General features: G+C 42.6%; 1 protein-coding gene across 1 annotated transcript in view; it reads right to left on the bottom strand.

Annotated features, from left to right (window-relative positions):
• Positions 1 to 1,515: 1,515 nt before the first annotated feature.
• LOC137503296 (hemolymph lipopolysaccharide-binding protein-like) overlaps positions 1,516 to 18,862 on the bottom strand; it is a 47,930-nt gene continuing 30,583 nt past the window's right edge. The window contains exons 4-6 of the mRNA XM_068230845.1: positions 17,831 to 17,944; positions 13,912 to 14,136; positions 1,516 to 1,661 (exon numbers count right to left, since the gene is read on the bottom strand). Coding sequence (XP_068086946.1) covers positions 1,516 to 1,661; positions 13,912 to 14,136; positions 17,831 to 17,944 — 485 coding nt within the window. The remainder of the gene's footprint in view (positions 1,662 to 13,911; positions 14,137 to 17,830; positions 17,945 to 18,862) is intronic.

The following is an 18,862-nucleotide window of genomic DNA, read 5'->3' on the forward strand; positions in this document are numbered from 1 at the left end:
TGTTCAGTTTTGGCTATAAAGCGCGAGGTTGTGGCACACCATCTCAGGCGCCCTTCATGGAGATGGACTTGAGGAGTGCAGCAAAGCGTCTCCTGGGCCGTACAAAATCATAACCATTTGAGTGACTGATCAACAGCATATGGCGTAAGGGCACTGGGATTCCAATTGCCAAGCCAGGTAAAGATTATGCCCAACAAATGGCCTCTGAAAGCTGCCTGTAGGGATGGATAATGGAAGACTTTTGCGGGCCTTCGATGAGCGAGGTTTCTTGACGTGTGTGACGGTCTGCCGTGGATCACAATTCAGGAGGCTGCTCCTCGACAGTACCACTCAGTCGCCGTGTTTTATTTTTACCTGGGAATGTCTCAGAACGGTACCTGGTGGTATTTTCACCATAAAACAGGGGGGATTGCGGGGACTTCATGTCCCTCATGCGTTTTCCGGTTCGTATATTACGTTCAAAATCATGGAGATCTTTACTGAATGCCGCTCTGTTCGCAGTCGTTCCATCGCTGTACGTAAACTGTCAGCTCTACATTTGAGCTCCAGAATGATGACGGTCCCTGAGTAAAGTGTCGAACGAGTCGAGAGACAGTAGAGAAAACCGCAGTTGCACACTTCTATCAACAATGGCGTGAAACCTCAATGCCCAATACATATGCCAGATGGTCTTGTATTTTTAAAAGAAGGTAACCGATAACATGTCTCATAACTTTGTTGTTTTAAGGGAAAGCTGAACGTTACGTGTCTGATGACCTTACTGAGTTTCAGGGAAGGTAGAACATCATGTGTCTGGTGACCATGTTGTTTTTAAAGGTTGGTAGAGCATTACATTTCTGATGACCTTGTTGTTTTTAAGGGAAGGTAGAAGATTACATGTCTCATAACTTTGTCGTTTTAAGGGAAGGCTAAAAATTACGTGTCTAGTGACCTTGTTGTTTTAAAGGAAGGAAGAACATTATGTGTGTGATGACCTTGTTGTTTTTAAGGGACGTAGATAATTGCATGCCTGATGACATTGTTGTATTTAAGGGATGGAAGAACTTTAGATGTCCCATGACCTTGTTGTTTCTAACATAATATAGAACATCACATGTCTGATGGCCTTTTTGTTTTTAAGCGAAGGTAGAAAATTACATGTCTCATGACATTGTTGTTTCTAACGGAATATAGAACATGTCATGTCTGGTGACCTTGTTGTTTTTAAAGGAAGGCAGAACATTACATATCTGATGACCTTGCTGTTTTTAAAGGAAGGCAGAATAGTACATGTCTGGTGACCTTGTATCTTTTGAGGGAATGTAGAACATTACATGTCCGATGACCTTGATTTTTTTAAGGAAAGGTAGATTATTTGATGTCTGATTACCTTATTGTTTTTAGAGGAACGTAGAACATACACGACTGATGACCTCGCTGTTCTGTAAAGTTTCCCTGTAGTTAGTGTTGAAACAGGGGAAAGAACTTCACGACTTATTAACAAGTATCTTTATTGTACACCAACACTGTACATGTTCACAGCGGGATCTCGCAGATGAAGGGCTGGAGTTGTGCACAATCGATGTTCAACAGCAGACCTTTGACGTAAGCAGCGGCGCACTTCCTACCAGCTCTGTTATCCGGTTCACCAGGCGACCACCAACTGCTGAGAGCAGGCTCACCTGAAACACAGGACACAAGTGTCGTACACTCGATCCATAACACTTTATCTTTCTTCAGGTTATCCCATTTATTTCCGAGGTCACTGGAACACCCCAGGCTCATTTTGGTTTTCGCCTCAGATTTACGGCCAGATGGACTTCCTGACAACACGCGCATTTCTGGATGAAAATATCAACCCAGTATAGAGCGGGATTCGAACCTCAGCCTTCAGGACCCCCAGTGGATTTGGGAGTTAAGAAGAGCATCCACGTTATCCCCTGTTTGTCGTAAGAGGACACTAAAAGGTCAACCACTGGATCTCACTTGAGACCGTGTTTTGACGACCACGGTTCCTCTAGCTGAGCCTGGCATTTTCCCCACTAAATTCTTATCAGGCTCCTCTTTCTTATCTTTCTTGTGCGACCTCTCTGGGTCAACACTTGTTCTAGTCCGACACCGATGTCCTTGGGAGTCTTTCATAATCACGACCGTCGTGGGGCTTCTCTATCTTTCCGGTACCTTCAATTTTTAGAAGTGCCGGACCGCTTCTCATTGGTGTTAATAGAGGATGGTCTCCCAGTGGTATTCCTATTAAAACAATATTCACTGATCTACTTGACTGCATTGTTAAGCCACCAGTAATCTTATTCTAAAAATAATTTCTATTGATGGCAACAACTTACCACGTGAGCGGTTCGTCAAACTGGTATTACATATTGCTATCATGAAGTCAACCAGGTCCGTGTAAATGAGATCGGAATATGTTCACAGATCCACGAATTGGAGCAATGTCAATTTTATGTACGCTTTTCACAGGCAGCTGAAGCACTTTGTGGAAATTTATAAAGAAGTCTTGGATGTTATCTCGTGCTCCAGTTTTCAATCCGATAACTTTGATGTTACGAAGCTGGTACTTCATGTCGATACGCCGTGTGCTGCCAGTCAACTTCTTCCTGCACCTGGACTCTATTACGTGCATTTCCACATTCTGTTCCGCTCTTCTATATTGAATTGTATTCCCTATCATTACGCACCGCGGTATTTCAATTCTGATTTGATGTACTTATTCTTACAATTCTATTAATAAATAGTCTGTCCCTTATAAGACACAGTCATCGCTTTCGGTATATTTTCAACATTTTCAAGTTTCGTAATTCTTATTCGTGTGTTTTGGGGTTGCGACAACATTGTTGTTTTATTTTCCCGATAAGTACGACCCCGTGCGTAGAGACCATAGAATACATCCATGGTATTCCCTGCCAATCGTAAGGGGATAACAAAATGCGCCCAATGAGCTCTTCATTTTGGAGCGTGACTTAGTGACCGTGGGGAAGTTAGCTGAGTCCTGGCATTACTTCCACATAATTTTGTCAGGCTCCTCACTTTCATCTATCCTTGGTTAACTCTCGTTCTTGTCCGACCACGGCGTTATTACATTTTCGATACCTGAGGAGACTTTCATCTCCCCCTTCCCTTTCTTTAGCCGATACCTTCATCTCTCGAAGTGTCAGAACTTTTCATTCTTTTGCTCCATTAGTGGATGGCTGCCCAATTTTAGTTCCTCATAAAATACAAATACCACCATACCACATTCCAGTAATTAAAAATAGTAATAAGTAACAAATGCCGACATGAAATATTGATCAAGCTGCCTCAGAGACGATGAAGTCTTGTCGCTATAACGTACCACAGTGGTTCGAGTGATTGAATAGGCCAGAGAAGAAGTTGAAGTACATGCTGATGCTCCTCAAACCAAGATCAAATCCACTATGCCTGGAGCACTGTCGTCTGAAGAAGTTGTGGCAGTGCCTTGTTATACATCTGTTGACCTAAAATGTCCACTTAGTAAGAATCGCGCCGTGCTGTCAGAAACTCACAACATTATAAACGACTAGTGCTGTACGACAAGTAATTGGAAATAAGAACCACACATGTTAATGTATTTATGAAACAAAAGACAGATAGTCGTTACCCCTGGAAGTACTGAACGTTGAAAGGCATAACAGTCCATAATGATAATGTATGTATGTATGTATGTATGTATGTATGTATGTATGTATGTTAATAGTCTTTAACCCTTGAGGACTGGCGCGAAAAAATGTAACGCGAAGACTGGCGTATGGGTGTATTTGACCCGGAATTTTAAATTTTATTTTTAGCCATTGTTCACTACGTATAAAATGAATTGTGCCTAGACTGTTCTAATAAACTATTCTAAATTGTTTAATGTGATTTTTAAAAATTTATTCAATATAATATGGAAAATAAATACAATTATTGCATGAAGAGTAAAATAGACCTTAATAACGACAGGAAAGTATTTATCTTAAATTTCAGTCACTTAGGATGAACAATTTAAAGAAATATTCACATTAACATATAGCACAAGTCTCAATAAGTGTTTTCAGTCATTCACAAATCGTTACCAGAATTTCTCAAGAATTCATGGCTGTCCAAAATGTGTCCTTTTATTCACGCTGGCTGGTAGCGATACTCGCACACTGGAGACACATGGGAGCGGTGTGTTGACCACAGATCATTATTTCACAATTGCTGCACTCAGTTTTCGTCTTCCTGTCAGCACTGGAAGGGCAATACCCACATCTTGTTCGGCCTTTTTTAGCTGGAGGTCCTGTCATCGGAGTTTCAATGCTTACATATCCAGCTATCTTCGACCTCAGCGAACGAGGAAGGTTCTCCATTACGGCTCGGCTTTTCATGTGTTCGTGGACCATTTCCTGAGACAGTTGCTTGAGGAAAGCTCGTCTAACTACCTTATCAGGTCTCTTTGATTGATAGATAATGAGACTATTTATGTCAGCTACATTCAGCATGGCATAAAATACAGTTAGTGGCCAGCGGTTACTCACACGTCAAACGTTGTATGTTGCACAAAGCTCGTCAACAACATCAACGCCAGACTTTGTGCAGTTGTAAAATGTGTTCATCTCCGGCTTCTGTTTGTCACCGGTTTGACCATCAATGGCTGCGTCATGGTGCATTGTTGATAGGAGCAGCACGGTCTTTCCTTTCCTCGGAACGTGTGATACCAGAGTCACTTGATTATCAAATGCGAATTTACTTGAATACTGTGGTCTGCTTTTGTGTTGTACAAAACTAGGAGGAATTTCTTTTTTATTCTTACGTATCGTTCCGACTAAAGTAAGCCGATGATTGTTCAGCAGGTCTTTTGCTAAAGGGACACTCGTGAACCAATTGTCGCACGTTATATTGCGACCGGTGCCACTAATTGGAACAATTAACCTTTTCACTACAGCCATGGCGGAGTTATCGACTTGATAAGGGCCTTCTGGTTGCTTTCCGGCATAAATTTCAAGATTTGACGTGTAAAAAGTTTTTGCATCAACAAGTGCGAAAATCTTAATTCCGTATTTTGCAGGTTTTGATGGTAAGAATTGCTTAAATTTGCACTTTCCACGGAAAGGTTCAAGTTTCTCATCTATCGTTACATATTCACCAACACAATAATTCGTCTTACAGTTCACAACAAATTCTTCAAATAAATCTCGAATTGGTGCAAGGTTATCAATACGTTTCCTTTCGCTCCTAGTTTCAGTGTCATCAAACCGGAGACATCTCAAGAGGAACTGGAATCTGTACATGGACATTGTTGCGGGGAATCTGTCCACTCCTGTACCGTCAGTATTCCACAGATCCCTGCAGTTCAAGTGGGACGATCGCAGTACTCCGGCAAGAAACAACAATCCGAGCAAAGCCTTTATTTCGATAGGGTTTGTGAGGGAGGCATTCCTTTGTCTTTCAAAATTAGGCTGTATTTTAGTTATATATAAATTTGTATATTTCGTTATAGATCTAATCATGTCCTCAGTGAAGAAGCAGTAAAATATATCAGATGGAGAATTCACATGTTTTGCCTTACCTTTCACTCCAGACAAGTGAGTCACAATATTCACCGCCCTTGTACGTACATTTGGTGGTTGACATGGTGTATCTTTCCATTTAGTAGTTTTATCCTTGCCTAAAATTACGTTACCACTGAATTCATCAGTAATTTCACTCTCACTATCACACGACTCAGCACTTGCCTCACTATCAGTGTTATGCTCACTTTCTGACACACAGTCTTCTTCACTTTCACTTGCCTGTCCTCCGATTCCTTCCTCCTCTTCATCTTCTTGAAATACTTCATCAATTAGCAGTTTTAAACGTTCTTGTTCCTTATTCCAATCCATCGCCACAGCTATCAAGATAAGCACTGACTTGACCGAGCAGGAGGCGGCGGGAACGAGGAATGCTTGCTCAACAAAGAACAGTCACGTGAGGACTGGCGCCTTGGGTAAATCTGACCCGCCGGAGAGTAACACACTAATAACTCGGGTGATGACAAAGCTATAACATGTCAACTTTCTCAGGATTTACTTCAAGGTCAGGAAGGAAGGTACTGAAGGCGACAGGAAACGAGGGATGACCAAATCAGAATTATAGGCTAATATTTAAGCCTCGGGTCAGAAACACCCATGCGCCAGTCCTCGCGGGTTAATATATACTATGGAGATAACATGGTTTGCATAGTGCGAATGATCCATTCACTGAGAGATAGTATTTAACACTTAACAGTTCGAGATCTTGTAATGTGTAACTGATGCCAATGATTCCCGTTTCCTCAGTAACTTTGTGTAAGGCAACAGAAGAGCCGTTGTAGCTGTGCACATCATCACACGAGGCAATCACTTCGCAGAAGTGATCGTCTGTCTATAACTGTGGAAACATTCTCATTATTTCAATATCGTCCTGAATGACAAACAAAATAAGGATTTAATACATGAAAGATCTGGTCAAGGTTCCTCACAGCCACCGATCTCTAGCACTCGGCGTGCTGGTAGCACCTGCATATCGTAACGTGCCATCCTGTGTTCCACTGAGTAACATCAGAGATAAACAAGACTCCTTCATGCGATGGTTTTCTAGGAGGTTCCTTCCCATCTGTAATTTTTCTACTTTCATTGAGCACGCCCACTGACGAAACTATGCCCATCCCGATCTGTCACCCGTAGTACACATTTTATAACAGACACAAACATATCTAAAGTCAATACAAACCAGTGAACCACCCAAAAGTCAGCCAAAGTGAAGCGATGAGAATCATAATTGCGATGAACGAAATACACAAAGGCACAATGCAAATATCACCCCAGTGGAGTGATAGTGTCCTACTGTACTTGTTGGTGGCTGCAGGGAATACAGTGATCCGAAACGTGCAAGTCGCTGACTCAAAGAGAAGCGGAAATTGTAGTAGCTGCAATAAGGAAGCTGAAAAGAGAGCAGAGTGAGATTCACAACAAATTCGAGCACTTACTTTTATTATAACTGAGAAGAAACGGGAAGGAGATGGCTTCAAATATCACAAAAAATAAGAAAATTCAAGCGCACCAGAAAGTAGAAACTGCTTCGTGAGTCGATGATGTGAAGGTGAAGAGAGCAAATACATATGTATCGATTAGTTAACCTGAGGTCAAGTGAAGTCACCGCGGTTCACGTCTAGACGTCATCTGTTCAGAAGAAAACATTTCCGGGATCAAATCGCAGAGACTATTAGAACAGCGAAGTTGGCTTTGGTCGTCTTACTATCGACGATGTCACTACTTGGTCTGAGGCTGAGGAGTTTCCGTAGTCGTTATCAAGGATATGGATGATATTGCCACACAACTTTCATATGTCTCTGAAGTGTTAGCATCTCAATTTGTAAATTACTGTTCACGTTCGAGTAGAGAGAGACACCATTGAGTTCTTGGCGATTACGACGAAGTTAGGAACACTACATATCTATTATACTTTCACGACGAGACATGTGGGCACTTTTAATTAATTAATTAATTAATAAGAGCATACAAATGCACATAGGGAAGTGTGGGTGTTTATTCTCTGGTATAATATAGTAGTGTTCTCTTGCGATTCTTGCAACAGGAGGAGTTTTATTTGTCACACAAACTACACGAAGAGTCCTTGTTGGGTTCATTGTATTTCGTATCCTTGCATATTCTGTGGTGGTATCCACGTATCGCCAGGCTTGTCAGTGCAGAACGCACGTCGTGGTTTCCTTTTGTCCATCCTCTATCAATCATGGCATCTGTAGAGTAGAAATTCTCTTCTACATTCGTCCGCTTGTCTCGTCGGAGGGTCAATAAATATTTTCTTGGCTGGTTGATGACATTTCAAGTCCTCATTGAAGGAGGTTCATACGCAAGCCTTGAGGGCGCTTTTTTGCAATTCCGAGGGCTCATTTTAGGAAGCGGACTTTTACTTTTTCTATTGTCTTTAGAAATTCCCAGATCAGTTCCAAGTCGTACGTGATAATTGGTACTATTCTAGCGCTGAACAGAGTCATAGCTCTTATCGCTCTTTCCCTGATGTGGATCCTGTATGACGCTCCTGATGTCTCTAGAGTTAGTCCTAAGTATTTGTTCCCAGTAATATCTTGTCTTCGGTCGGTAACCTGCCCCTCTTCGAAAAACCTTATGTATACTTTTTCCTGGTTTATGACGAATTTGTTGTTTTCAGCTCAAATGTTCAGTTTGTTTAAGGCTTCTTTAAGGTCATTTTCGGTCTACGAACCTAGGACCATGTCATGAGGATACATATAGGGCGACACCGATTTCAGATTTTCAATGGATTTTCTGCGTCAGATGTAGCAATGCTAAACAGGAGGGGCTAACAGGGTCACCTGGAATTACTCAATTTGTTTGAAGGATTTCTTTTGATATACTTATCCCGTCGTTTATCGCTACATTGCTTTGTGATAGGAGTTTCCTATGAGTTTGACAATTGCCTTGTCTTCTATCATGGGGTCCATACTGTTCCTGTCCAACATGTCGAATGCCTTTGTAAAGTCTGTGAAAACTGTACAGTATTGGCCTTTGGGGTGTCTTAGCCGCCCAGATGTCTTCTTGTAGACATTTTATAGCCTGTGAAGGTGATCGTTTCCTTCTTAATCTGAATTGATACTCTTATATTTGATGGTCAGTGAAGTTCGTTTGTCCTTCTGATATTATACTCCAGAGCAATCCCTCGTTATGAGATTGGTTTGTCGGCTTGTCCCTTCCTTTATATCATGTCTTTATTCTAAATTTCCTCCAGTCCTCGCAGATTTTTCCGCTTTGTAGACATTTGCTGAACAAAAAGATCTATATATTTGCAAGGTGTTGTGCACTTCTTGAGACCGAGGAATCCTAATTCCGATCGTCTGAATATATGATTGCATTATTTAAATAAATAACTTAATAAACTCAACTACAAAACACACCAAGGAGTTTCTCAGCGGAGGTTTACGAACACTTGGTCTTTGTCCACTGTGAGACGCATTCGGTACTTCTCAAAATCTGGTTTCCGTTTTGTCCTCACAAGAAAGTTTTCAGCCCACACAATAGAGAACAGCTCTCCCACATCAGGGAAGCCATCCGGCTGTAAAATTGTGTGGCCCCACCAGAGAGTAGAGATGACCTCCTATGTGTCTCAGGAGGATGGGATGACCAAACAAGTGCGGTTTTATCCCCACCGGAATTGTTCATCTTCTCTGAGTGCAAACGGTAAGGACAAGGCCACACATTCTACCAATCAGAAATGAGAAAATCTGCGACAAAACACGGAACTGCGTTTCTGCATTTGAGACTGAGATAAATCAGCATCTTGGAGGAATATAAAGTTCTGGCTATGATGTAAATGAGACCTGGTAATCTGGCAATCTAGAAGTTGTAGCTTGCTGCTTGTGAGAACTGTTTAAGTCCGCGAGGGATCCTCAAACATTTTCACGTGTCGAAGTAATGACATTCCTGCTCTGGCTCAGCTCAGTAATATCAATGACGCTGATAACGGTGATACGCGTATCCTTCTAGGTAATTCACGGCGATATATATCCTGAAACAGAGACAGCATTTACGTACGGTCGTCATCATTCAAAACCGTTCGTTATAATTATATAAAAATATTGTTTTCGAGATCATCTGAGCGAGTACCGAAAAGTACATTCTAGCCGTGAAAATGGAAATATGGATATTCTAAGCAAGTTTCTGGGACTTGACTCACGAATTACTTCAAGTGATTCAGAGAAAATAAGGAAATGTTTAGTAAGAAATCGGTAAAACACAACGTCAACTATAAATAGAGATCGGAGTAACTGACAGCTGCTGGTGATTGGTAGTGTGTGTGAAAAAGAGAACAATAAAATATGACGACAGGCGGTACATTTAAACAGGAAGCTACACATTCTTATTCACTCGGGCTGTTTGTCTACGAGCTTTACCTGTAATACTTATCGTCGCACATGAGTGTGTTGGTGATCAAGAAACACCCTGTACCTGCTAGTTGGTAGTAACATTTCTCACAACGAGAACTCCATGACGAGCAAATTTTATTAAATAGGATGTGCATCACTAAAGGCAATACACTTCTCCTACGCGATGCAGGAGCATTCGCACCCGTTTCCCAGGTGATCGACCGTCTGATGGTGAGAGATATTTCGAAGGCGTTTTTGACGGCTGCTTCGTTGTTGAACCTCTTTCGTGTCCAACCATGACCCCAGGGTACTGTTGTCGTGTGAGTGACTGCAGTCACGTCCTAGTACTTGAACTATGGGCAACGACTGAGGGGACGAGTTAGTGGTACTCAGAGTCGGGAGTAGTATTGGGCACCTCGGACATATTCTGAGTCATGGTCCTCCTTGAGTCGGGAGTAGTATTGGGCACCTTGGATATATCCTGAGACATGGTCCTCCTTGAGTCGAGAGTAGTATTGGGCACCTCGGACATACTCTGAGTCATGGCCCTCCTTGAGTCGAGAGTAGTATTGGGCACCTCGGACATATTCTGACTCATGGTCCTCCTTGAGTCGGGAGTAGTATTGGGCACCTCGGACATATTCTGAGTCATGGTCCTCCTTGAATCGGGAGTAGTATTGGGCACCTCGGACATATTCTGAGTCATGGCCCTCCTTGAGTCGGGAGTAGTATTGGGCACATCGGACATATTCTGAGTCATGGCCCTCCTTGAGTCGGGAGTAGTATTGGGCACCTCGGACATATTCTGAGTCATGGTCCTCCTTGAGTCGGGAGTAGTATTGGGCACCTCGGACATATTCTGAGTCATGGCCCTCCTTGAGTCCGGAGTAGTATTGGGCACCTCGGACATATTCTGAGTCATGGCCCTCCTTGAGTCGAGAGTAGTATTGGGCACCTCGGACATATTCTGAGTCATGGCCCTCCTTGAGTCGGGAGTAGTATTGAGCACCTCGGACATATTCTGAGTCATGGTCTTCCTTGAGTCGAGAGTAGTATTGGGCACCTCGGACATATTCTGAGTCATGGCCCTCCTTGAGTCGGGAGTAGTATTGGGCACCTCGGACATATTCTGAGTCATGTTCCTCCTTGAGTCGGGAGTAGTATTGAGCATCTCGGACATATTCTGAGTCATGGCCCTCCTTGAGTCGAGAGTAGTATTGGGCACCTTGGATATACTGTATTCTTCGTCATGGCCCTCCTTGAGTCGGGAGTAGTATTGGGCACCTTGGATATATCCTGAGACATGGTCCTCCTTGAGTCGAGAGTAGTATTGGGCACCTCGGACATATTCTGAGTCATGGCCCTCCTTGAGTCGGGAGTAGTAATGGGCACCTCGGACATACTGTATTCTGCGTCATGGCCCTCCTTGAGTCGGGAGTAGTATTGGGCACCTCGGCCATGTTCTGAGTCATGGCCCTCCTTGTGCTCAAGAGGCGAGGACTATACAATCAACCGTAGGTCGCTAACCTGTCAGAGGAGAGACTCTCACTTGGACTATGTGTAAGTAGATGAGCAGCCTGCTTCACATAATTTACAGACCTGAGAATATTTTAAGCAAACCTCCGGGAGTAAAGGATTTCCAATTAGTTTTGACAGTGCAGGATTCTTTGGAAGCAAAGAGGTGAAGGAAATTATATTCGATATTAATCTATCGACCCACAGTAATGGGGAAATCATAACAAATAAAGTAGAAATGGGCGAGTTAGGAAGAGTTAGGAAATAATGATATTTCGGCAAGCGGTGATAATGAGGAAGGGATAGGAGGAAATCAAATGCTTTTAACAAGTGTTGAAAAGGGATGGGCAGCGTGTGGGTTACGGAGGGAAAAAGGAAAAAAGTAATGTTTTGGATTAATCTGGTAAACTCATAGTACTTCCGAACAGATAATGGTACAGGTGGAAGGAATATAAGAGGAAATATTCATCTTGACGTCGCGAACAACCAAGCTGACAGAGTAATAAGATGAGCCTGGAAAGTTAGTCAAGGTCCTTCTGATTTGACGAAAGCAGTAATTGTACCTATTTGTAAGCAAGAGAACTGCTAGAACCATCAAGGTACTTCAACGACACTGATGATGGTGATTCCTTCGTGCACCGGGCAAGGTATTCACTAGTATTTTTGGAGGGAGAAACCAATAAATGTCTTATACTGTGTTGGATGAGACCAGTGTGGTTTCAGACCTCAGAGGGGTTTTCATGGTCAGGTCTTCAGTATTCGTCACATAAGTAAAAAGTGCTATGATATGAATAGCAAGTTTTGTTTATGTTTCGTAGATCTAGAGAAGGCATATGAGAGAGTACTTCAGGGAAGGATGTCAGCCACACTGGGAGAATATGGGATTAAGCTAGATTATTGGGAGCAATAAAAATCACTTATGTTCACATTGAAAGTGGATGGTAGAACGAGTTCTTGATTCAAGGTACTTACAGGGGTGGGATATGGCTGAAATCTTCAATGTTGTTGTTCATAGTTTACAAGGATCATCTACTGGAAGGTATAAAGCGCCAGGGATGCTGAAATGTCGTAAGCATTTTGGTGTTAATGGCAGACAGAGCTGAAAGCCTGCAGTCTAATTTCTTGGAAAATAAAATAGGTGCAGTGAGTCCGGCATTAATATTGGCATTACCATGAATAAAGGGGCTCCCTGGCCGAGGCGGTAAAGGCGTACTTGGTTCGCCCGGAAGGACGTGGGTTCGAATCCACGTCAGAAAGTCGTAACATTTAGGAAATTAGATTTCTACTTCCGGAGATGCATATGGCCCTGAGGTTCACTCATCCTACACCAAAAATTAGTACCAGGTTAATTCTTGGGGGCAAAGGCGGCCGGGCGTAGAGCTAACAACTCTACCCCATCAAGTGCCGAGGTTACGAATAGTGGAAGCCTTTACCTTCCACCACTCCCAGGGCCTTCGTGGCCTGTACGGAGATGTCTTTGCTTTTTTTTATTGCCAAGAAGAAAGTCATGTCAGTGGGGAAGAAAGTTCCGAGAACTGAATGTCAGGTCGGAGATACAAAACTGGAACTTCTCCCAGGAAGCAAGGTGCAGCAAAATTAATGCAGTGAGCTCTTGTATGGAACGGTCTGTTTTCAGGATATCTCGTCCATACGTTAGTTGTAATATACATTGCAATAACGAGAATGAAGTCTAGAAACACCGGGTGGGAACAATGACAGGAAGGTACCCAGAATGAGAATATAAATGCTACGTGATGCATAAGCTCCATTGATGAAGCGGTACACCGGTGTTGGGGTCGCGTGAGGTGAATGGAGGCTGATGGGTTACCTGCGAGAATAACGGAGTCAGCCATCGAGGGTAAGAGCAGTAGAGGAGATCAGGACTCAGTTTCTAATTATTTAAAGGCAAGAGGTGTGGAACCAAACGAGGGTACAGCAGTCTATAATGATGATGTCCCTACCACGACCCCAGTGTGTCCTACTCTCTAGTTGACGTCCGTGATAAACACGCACGCCTTGATGCAGCACATAGCCTACTCCTGTCAAAGAACACCGAGAGGTCTGCTCAAGGATTAACGTCTCCCTCCTACAGATGAATGTCCTCATACCCTCACTTTACGACTCTTTCCCTTCATTTAGACATAAGTAATATTAATCACTTTATGTTCCAGTAACTACATTCGTATGGTTTGGGAGACGCCAACGTGCCGGAATTTTATCCATCAGGGTTTATTTTATGTGCCAGTAAATCTACCGTCACGAGACTGACATACCACCGAACTGAGCGAGGATCGAACCTGCCAAGTTGGGCTCAGAACGCCAGCGACCTACCGCTTGGGCTACTGAGGGCAGGACTTCTTCATTCCTCCCCTGATTATAGGCAATACAGTGTGGTCGTCAGCCAGTGACATCGCTAAATGTCGGCTTCTGTTGTTTAATATGACAAATGTCTTCCGTCCGACATTCGGTAATTCATGAGGAGAAGAGAGCTAGAGAGAACTCACCTTTCACAGACACCCAACGATCTTCACCTTCGGGCTTGTAAACTCCCATCCAGGGGCTCCAGATCAGACTCTCGAACATTGTAGGGACCACCTCTCTTCTCTCCCGTTCACTTTCCAATACCATGAGATCGCCTCCGTCTCTCTTGCACTGCTCCCTGGCGTCACTCCAGCTCTTTTCTTCACGATGCGTCTTATAACAGTTGAAAGCTTCAAACAGTCGGTAACCTGTGGGCAGATAGAACATCACACGTTTATATTTTAGACCATCCTACGAATGAAAATGACGATGCTTCATTATTTGTCGTACTCTTCGATGCATGATATGATCAGGAGACACTGTAGCGTACAGAAGAGGAGTTGATGAGCTGAAGTGAAGGACGTGAGGTACGATAGCGGAAAAGGAGAGGGTGAAACGCGGTGCCGACATGCAGCCTACTTCGCTCATAAAGCAGCAAGCGATTTGCTCATGGCTCAACTTCGCCCTCACTCTAAATGAGCAATGTGGTGAGGTTTGTAATGAATCCAGGCTTTTGTACGCAATCCACCAGCACCTCTCCCACCCGGCTGGCCAACATTGTGATGGTGAAAATTGTTTCGACCAACGGGACGCCTTAAGCATCTTGCCCAGCAGGCGGACCAGTGCTTCTATCTACGTGATAAACTGATTTGTGCAGCTCATTTCCGGAGCTGGATCGTTCGGAGTATTTTCGAAATGATTTAGCTGACTTGGAAACAGCCGTCTCTCTTCGTATTCTGGAGGTGTGAAAAATTAATAATCAAGGAAATCACCGTCGTATTTCCTGTACTTGGTCATGGATACTTAAATATGTGTGGCGCGTCTGAAAGTGCCCAGTTTTCTGCTGAGTAACTTGGACTGGAAATTGGACATATTAGATTCTTTATGTTGCCGGATATTGCTAACGATTTCCATAACGTTTTATTCTACTGGCTACCATGTGACTTGAAACCAATGATTCCTACACCCGCCTGCTCTAATTGTATGATGATATGAATTAGAATGTTTGCAATTATATCACCAGGGGTGACGTTCATTCCAGCACGCATTGCTTTGGGCTGGATCCAGCTGAACACACAGGGAACAAACATGAAGCCAGACCATGATATGCCAACTGATCTTCATTTTTCTGAGATAAATGCTTCCTAGTAAGAAAACCTTCACTTGTAACGATTCACAGCTAAACATACTTCCTTCTGTAAGCTTTAGCTCGTGTAATATCAACGTCCATGCTCCTTCTTCCACTCAAACATTGCACTATGGCAGCAGTAGCACGATCATTTAAGGCCCTTCACTCAAATGAGCTTTGGTAGGCTAAGTGGCGGTAAGTCGTGATGATTAAGCGGTGCCGAAAACCACTGGGAGATTTTGTTTTGAGAATCCAAGGCAATGCATTCCATTCTTAACTTTCAGTTGATATTTCTTTAACATTGTATAGAATATAATTATTTCCTATTCTTGTTGACTTATGTTCAGATTCGGGATTTTTATAGTGACATCTGTCCGCGTGGATTGCTCCTTCTCTGGAGAGTTACGTTTCCTAACTGTCCTCGGGAGAAATTTCATCGATCTCCGTAAATTACTTTACTTTTACCAAGAAGTAATGCTAAAAATTGATATTACACATAAAAACAGATTATGAGTCGGATATATGTCCTTTCCTCGGACAGCCTCCTCCCACTGCTCTAAATGGCTACCTGAAGATGATCGGTTATGTGTACGAAACATGCGGCAGTGTCTTCAAGCGCAGTAAGACATAACTCAAGACGCACTATGTATTAATGACTACCTCTTGAATTTCGTTGCATTTCCCCTGTTTTTTTGCCACCTCAATTTGCTCACTATTAATAACTCTGGAGCCGCCTAAATCTACATTAATCATTCACTAGAGGGGGCTTTTCTCCAACTGAAAAGTTTCTACTATGTACTGTATTTCCAATAGTTGCGAGGAATACAATCACTAGAATATGGTCCACATTGTATTTCTTAAGAGTGAACGACATATTACTAACTTCATCATTTGTACAACTTTGGTTAAATTACACGAGACATTATTTTGCAATATTTTAAAAGTTAAATCTCAGCGGTTGGCAACACTGCAATTATCAGTATTTCTACCTCATTACGCCTTGATTAGTCACAAAATGCAGCTGTTTTGTGTTGGCCTGCGAGGTCCATGTTATACATTAGTGTAGAACAAACGAGCACTCACACAAAACAGGAGCACATATGACAGTCAGTAAATCTGAGAACATCAGCACTGATCAACGGCATCCACACTTTGGAAGAACCGCCGTTCTCAGGACGAATTATGAGAATACTGTGAAAGAAAACAAAGGCCAAGTCATATCGTCTTAGAACGTCCTGAACGCGCACATATTGTGCCACTCATCGGAAAGGCATCTGCAGTTGTACCAAGTAAAGTAATGAGAGTTACCGAGCGCAAGAGATAAATGGAGAACTTCTGCTTGACCACTGTCTACCTCAAGGTCTATAAAGAGCTTCCACATGTTCTCCACGTGCCCAAGGAACCGCGAGGGAAGAATGGAATAACTGACAGAGAGATGACCTGTAATTCAAACTTCAGCAAGTTTTCTATATAAAAAAATTCTTTACAAGATTCACGTGTCTCTTGATTTAATATTTCAGAAAAATGTCTTGATAATTATTCCTTTCATACGTAATATTGATCATCTTTATGTTTATGTCCTTCAGATTGGAAGATGGAGGGACATACGTCACTGGTGTGTAACCATTCAGGGTTCTGTGGTAGGGTGCATGTTTTTACATAGAGTAACTCTTCTTAGCGAGATCTAAGCAGTTATCTCCGTTAACGTTATGTTCACTAAAAATGTGATGTAAGGGAAGTTGTAGGAATTAGAAGTTTTGATCGATTCGTTTACATACAAATTCATCTTACAACGGATAATAGCAGAGGTGATACTTAGTTGCAGTCCTGTGAGGTGCTGCGTCCATATCACATCGCGGAGACGTTACAGAAGGAACAAAGCAGTCATTTTACTTTTTTGATAGCGCAGCAAAAAGGGAGACATCATTAACAACGGGTTTCATGATTTTTCAGTCAGAGTGTTGAACTGTACCGCAGTTCACATTCTGTCCGGGTTAACTCCGTAGTGTAGCGGTTCAAGTGTGCCCATGCTTTCTTCCCACTGCTTTGAGAAATGTAATGTTGGCAGGACTGCCGATATCTAGTTAAATATGCTCACCTCCATTGTGAGTGCTGCTGGAAAGAAAAGCAAGGACACGAGTTCCCATTACTTACCACATTCAGCACCGTTATGTGAACTGAGTCTTGGAGTATTCCATTGCAATCTGCTGTTCGAGTGCTAGTAAATAAATACGTGGAGTTAGCAGCTCCCTTACATCATCTAGAAGCTGAGGAGGGAGACGAGCATACATCCAGAGTTCAGCACATCATGGGGCTGTTTGCTAGGTTGTGGACGTATTGCATTTAACTTGGAAACTAGAAGTAAGGAAGTGTGGATCCCTGGTGGTTCCTATGGGGTAGTTTCTTGTTTGCTTTCCTCCCACACAACATGACACAAACTCAGATAACGTCACCCTAGGAAAGTGCCATAAACGTGTAAAAGGTACTATATGTACACACCCAGATTTTTGTGTCGTGCATAATTAAGGAGCCACGGAATCACCTTGGGGGATTTCGAACCCATGACCTGTATAATACAATCCTACAGTTGTTTCCACGTGATAGTAACACCGGTTCGCGTGTGGGGCTACGATACGTCGCTCAGCTATGGAACACTCACCGGGTCTCGCCTTCACTCTCGTTTCTCTTCCTACAGCAAGTTTATCATATTCTCTTTACTACAAGGAGAGCGTAGGTCCCTCTTACACCATTCACGGATAATCTGCTTAACTCACCTGAATGAGGGCATGACTTTGGTTTAGTAGTAGTTGTTGTAGTTGTAGTGGGTGTAGTAGTAGTAGTAGGTTTGGATGTAGTATCTATAGCTGGTGTAGTATTCGTAGAAGTACCTGGAACAAAAAACTCACGAAATAATTAATTTCTGGTAAACAAAAATCCCGAAAATCTATCAGAGTCTCTGTAAGTAAAATCCGGACATAATTATTTCACGGTCACAGCAATGTCTGCTTCAAAATACAGTTATGTATAAAAACACGTCTGTACCAAGTTTTGGTAAAAGTATGTGCTTCTCCCGTCTTTTAAAGGTTTGTTGTTATTGTGTGGAACATTACTCTTTATGATAATGCTGCTCCAGATCGGTGTATTTGGTTTGTTTTATCATTCTTGAAGGTGAAAGAAGGTTACATTTTAACTTAGATCCTTCTACACAGAATGACAAGCTTAAAACCTATAAGGTTTATTTGATTACTAATGAAGGTAATTTCAGTTTATATCACTACATATTGCTGTATTTTCAAAGCTTGGTTATACAGCAACGGGAATATTACATCTTAGGTCTCCTTCACTCAGGGCATTCATTCCAGCTGTCAGTTTTACCGAGAGTAACCTTGGTTTTACAGAAAGCTCTAAATCGTCTCATTTATAACTGATGCCACGTAAATAAGTTATGAGTATAAAATAAAAAAAATTTATATTCGGTCTGACCTGAAAGAAAATGGGAACATAAATTTCCGAGTCCTGAGCTGAGGAAATGTCTGTAACCAATAGGACATGGTTCGCTGGTGGTGGCGTGTATTGGAAGTCTTCACTGGAAACTCCCGTAGGAGAGTCACATGTGAACCATTCTGTTTGGAACACAGCTAACAACATGTGGTCTGCTCTCCCTGTTCTGCAGTAGTGAGACGATCACCGTATGATCGGACACTTGGTGAGGGAACCCTGACAAATAGGTACCATCCCAGCATTCACCGAGCAGTGAGATGTAAGGCTCTCCCACAACTTAGTGTGGCTTACGGATACCCAAAATG

This window comes from Anabrus simplex, chromosome X, assembly GCF_040414725.1.
Source record: "Anabrus simplex isolate iqAnaSimp1 chromosome X, ASM4041472v1, whole genome shotgun sequence".
Classification (NCBI taxonomy): Eukaryota; Metazoa; Arthropoda; class Insecta; order Orthoptera; family Tettigoniidae; genus Anabrus; species Anabrus simplex.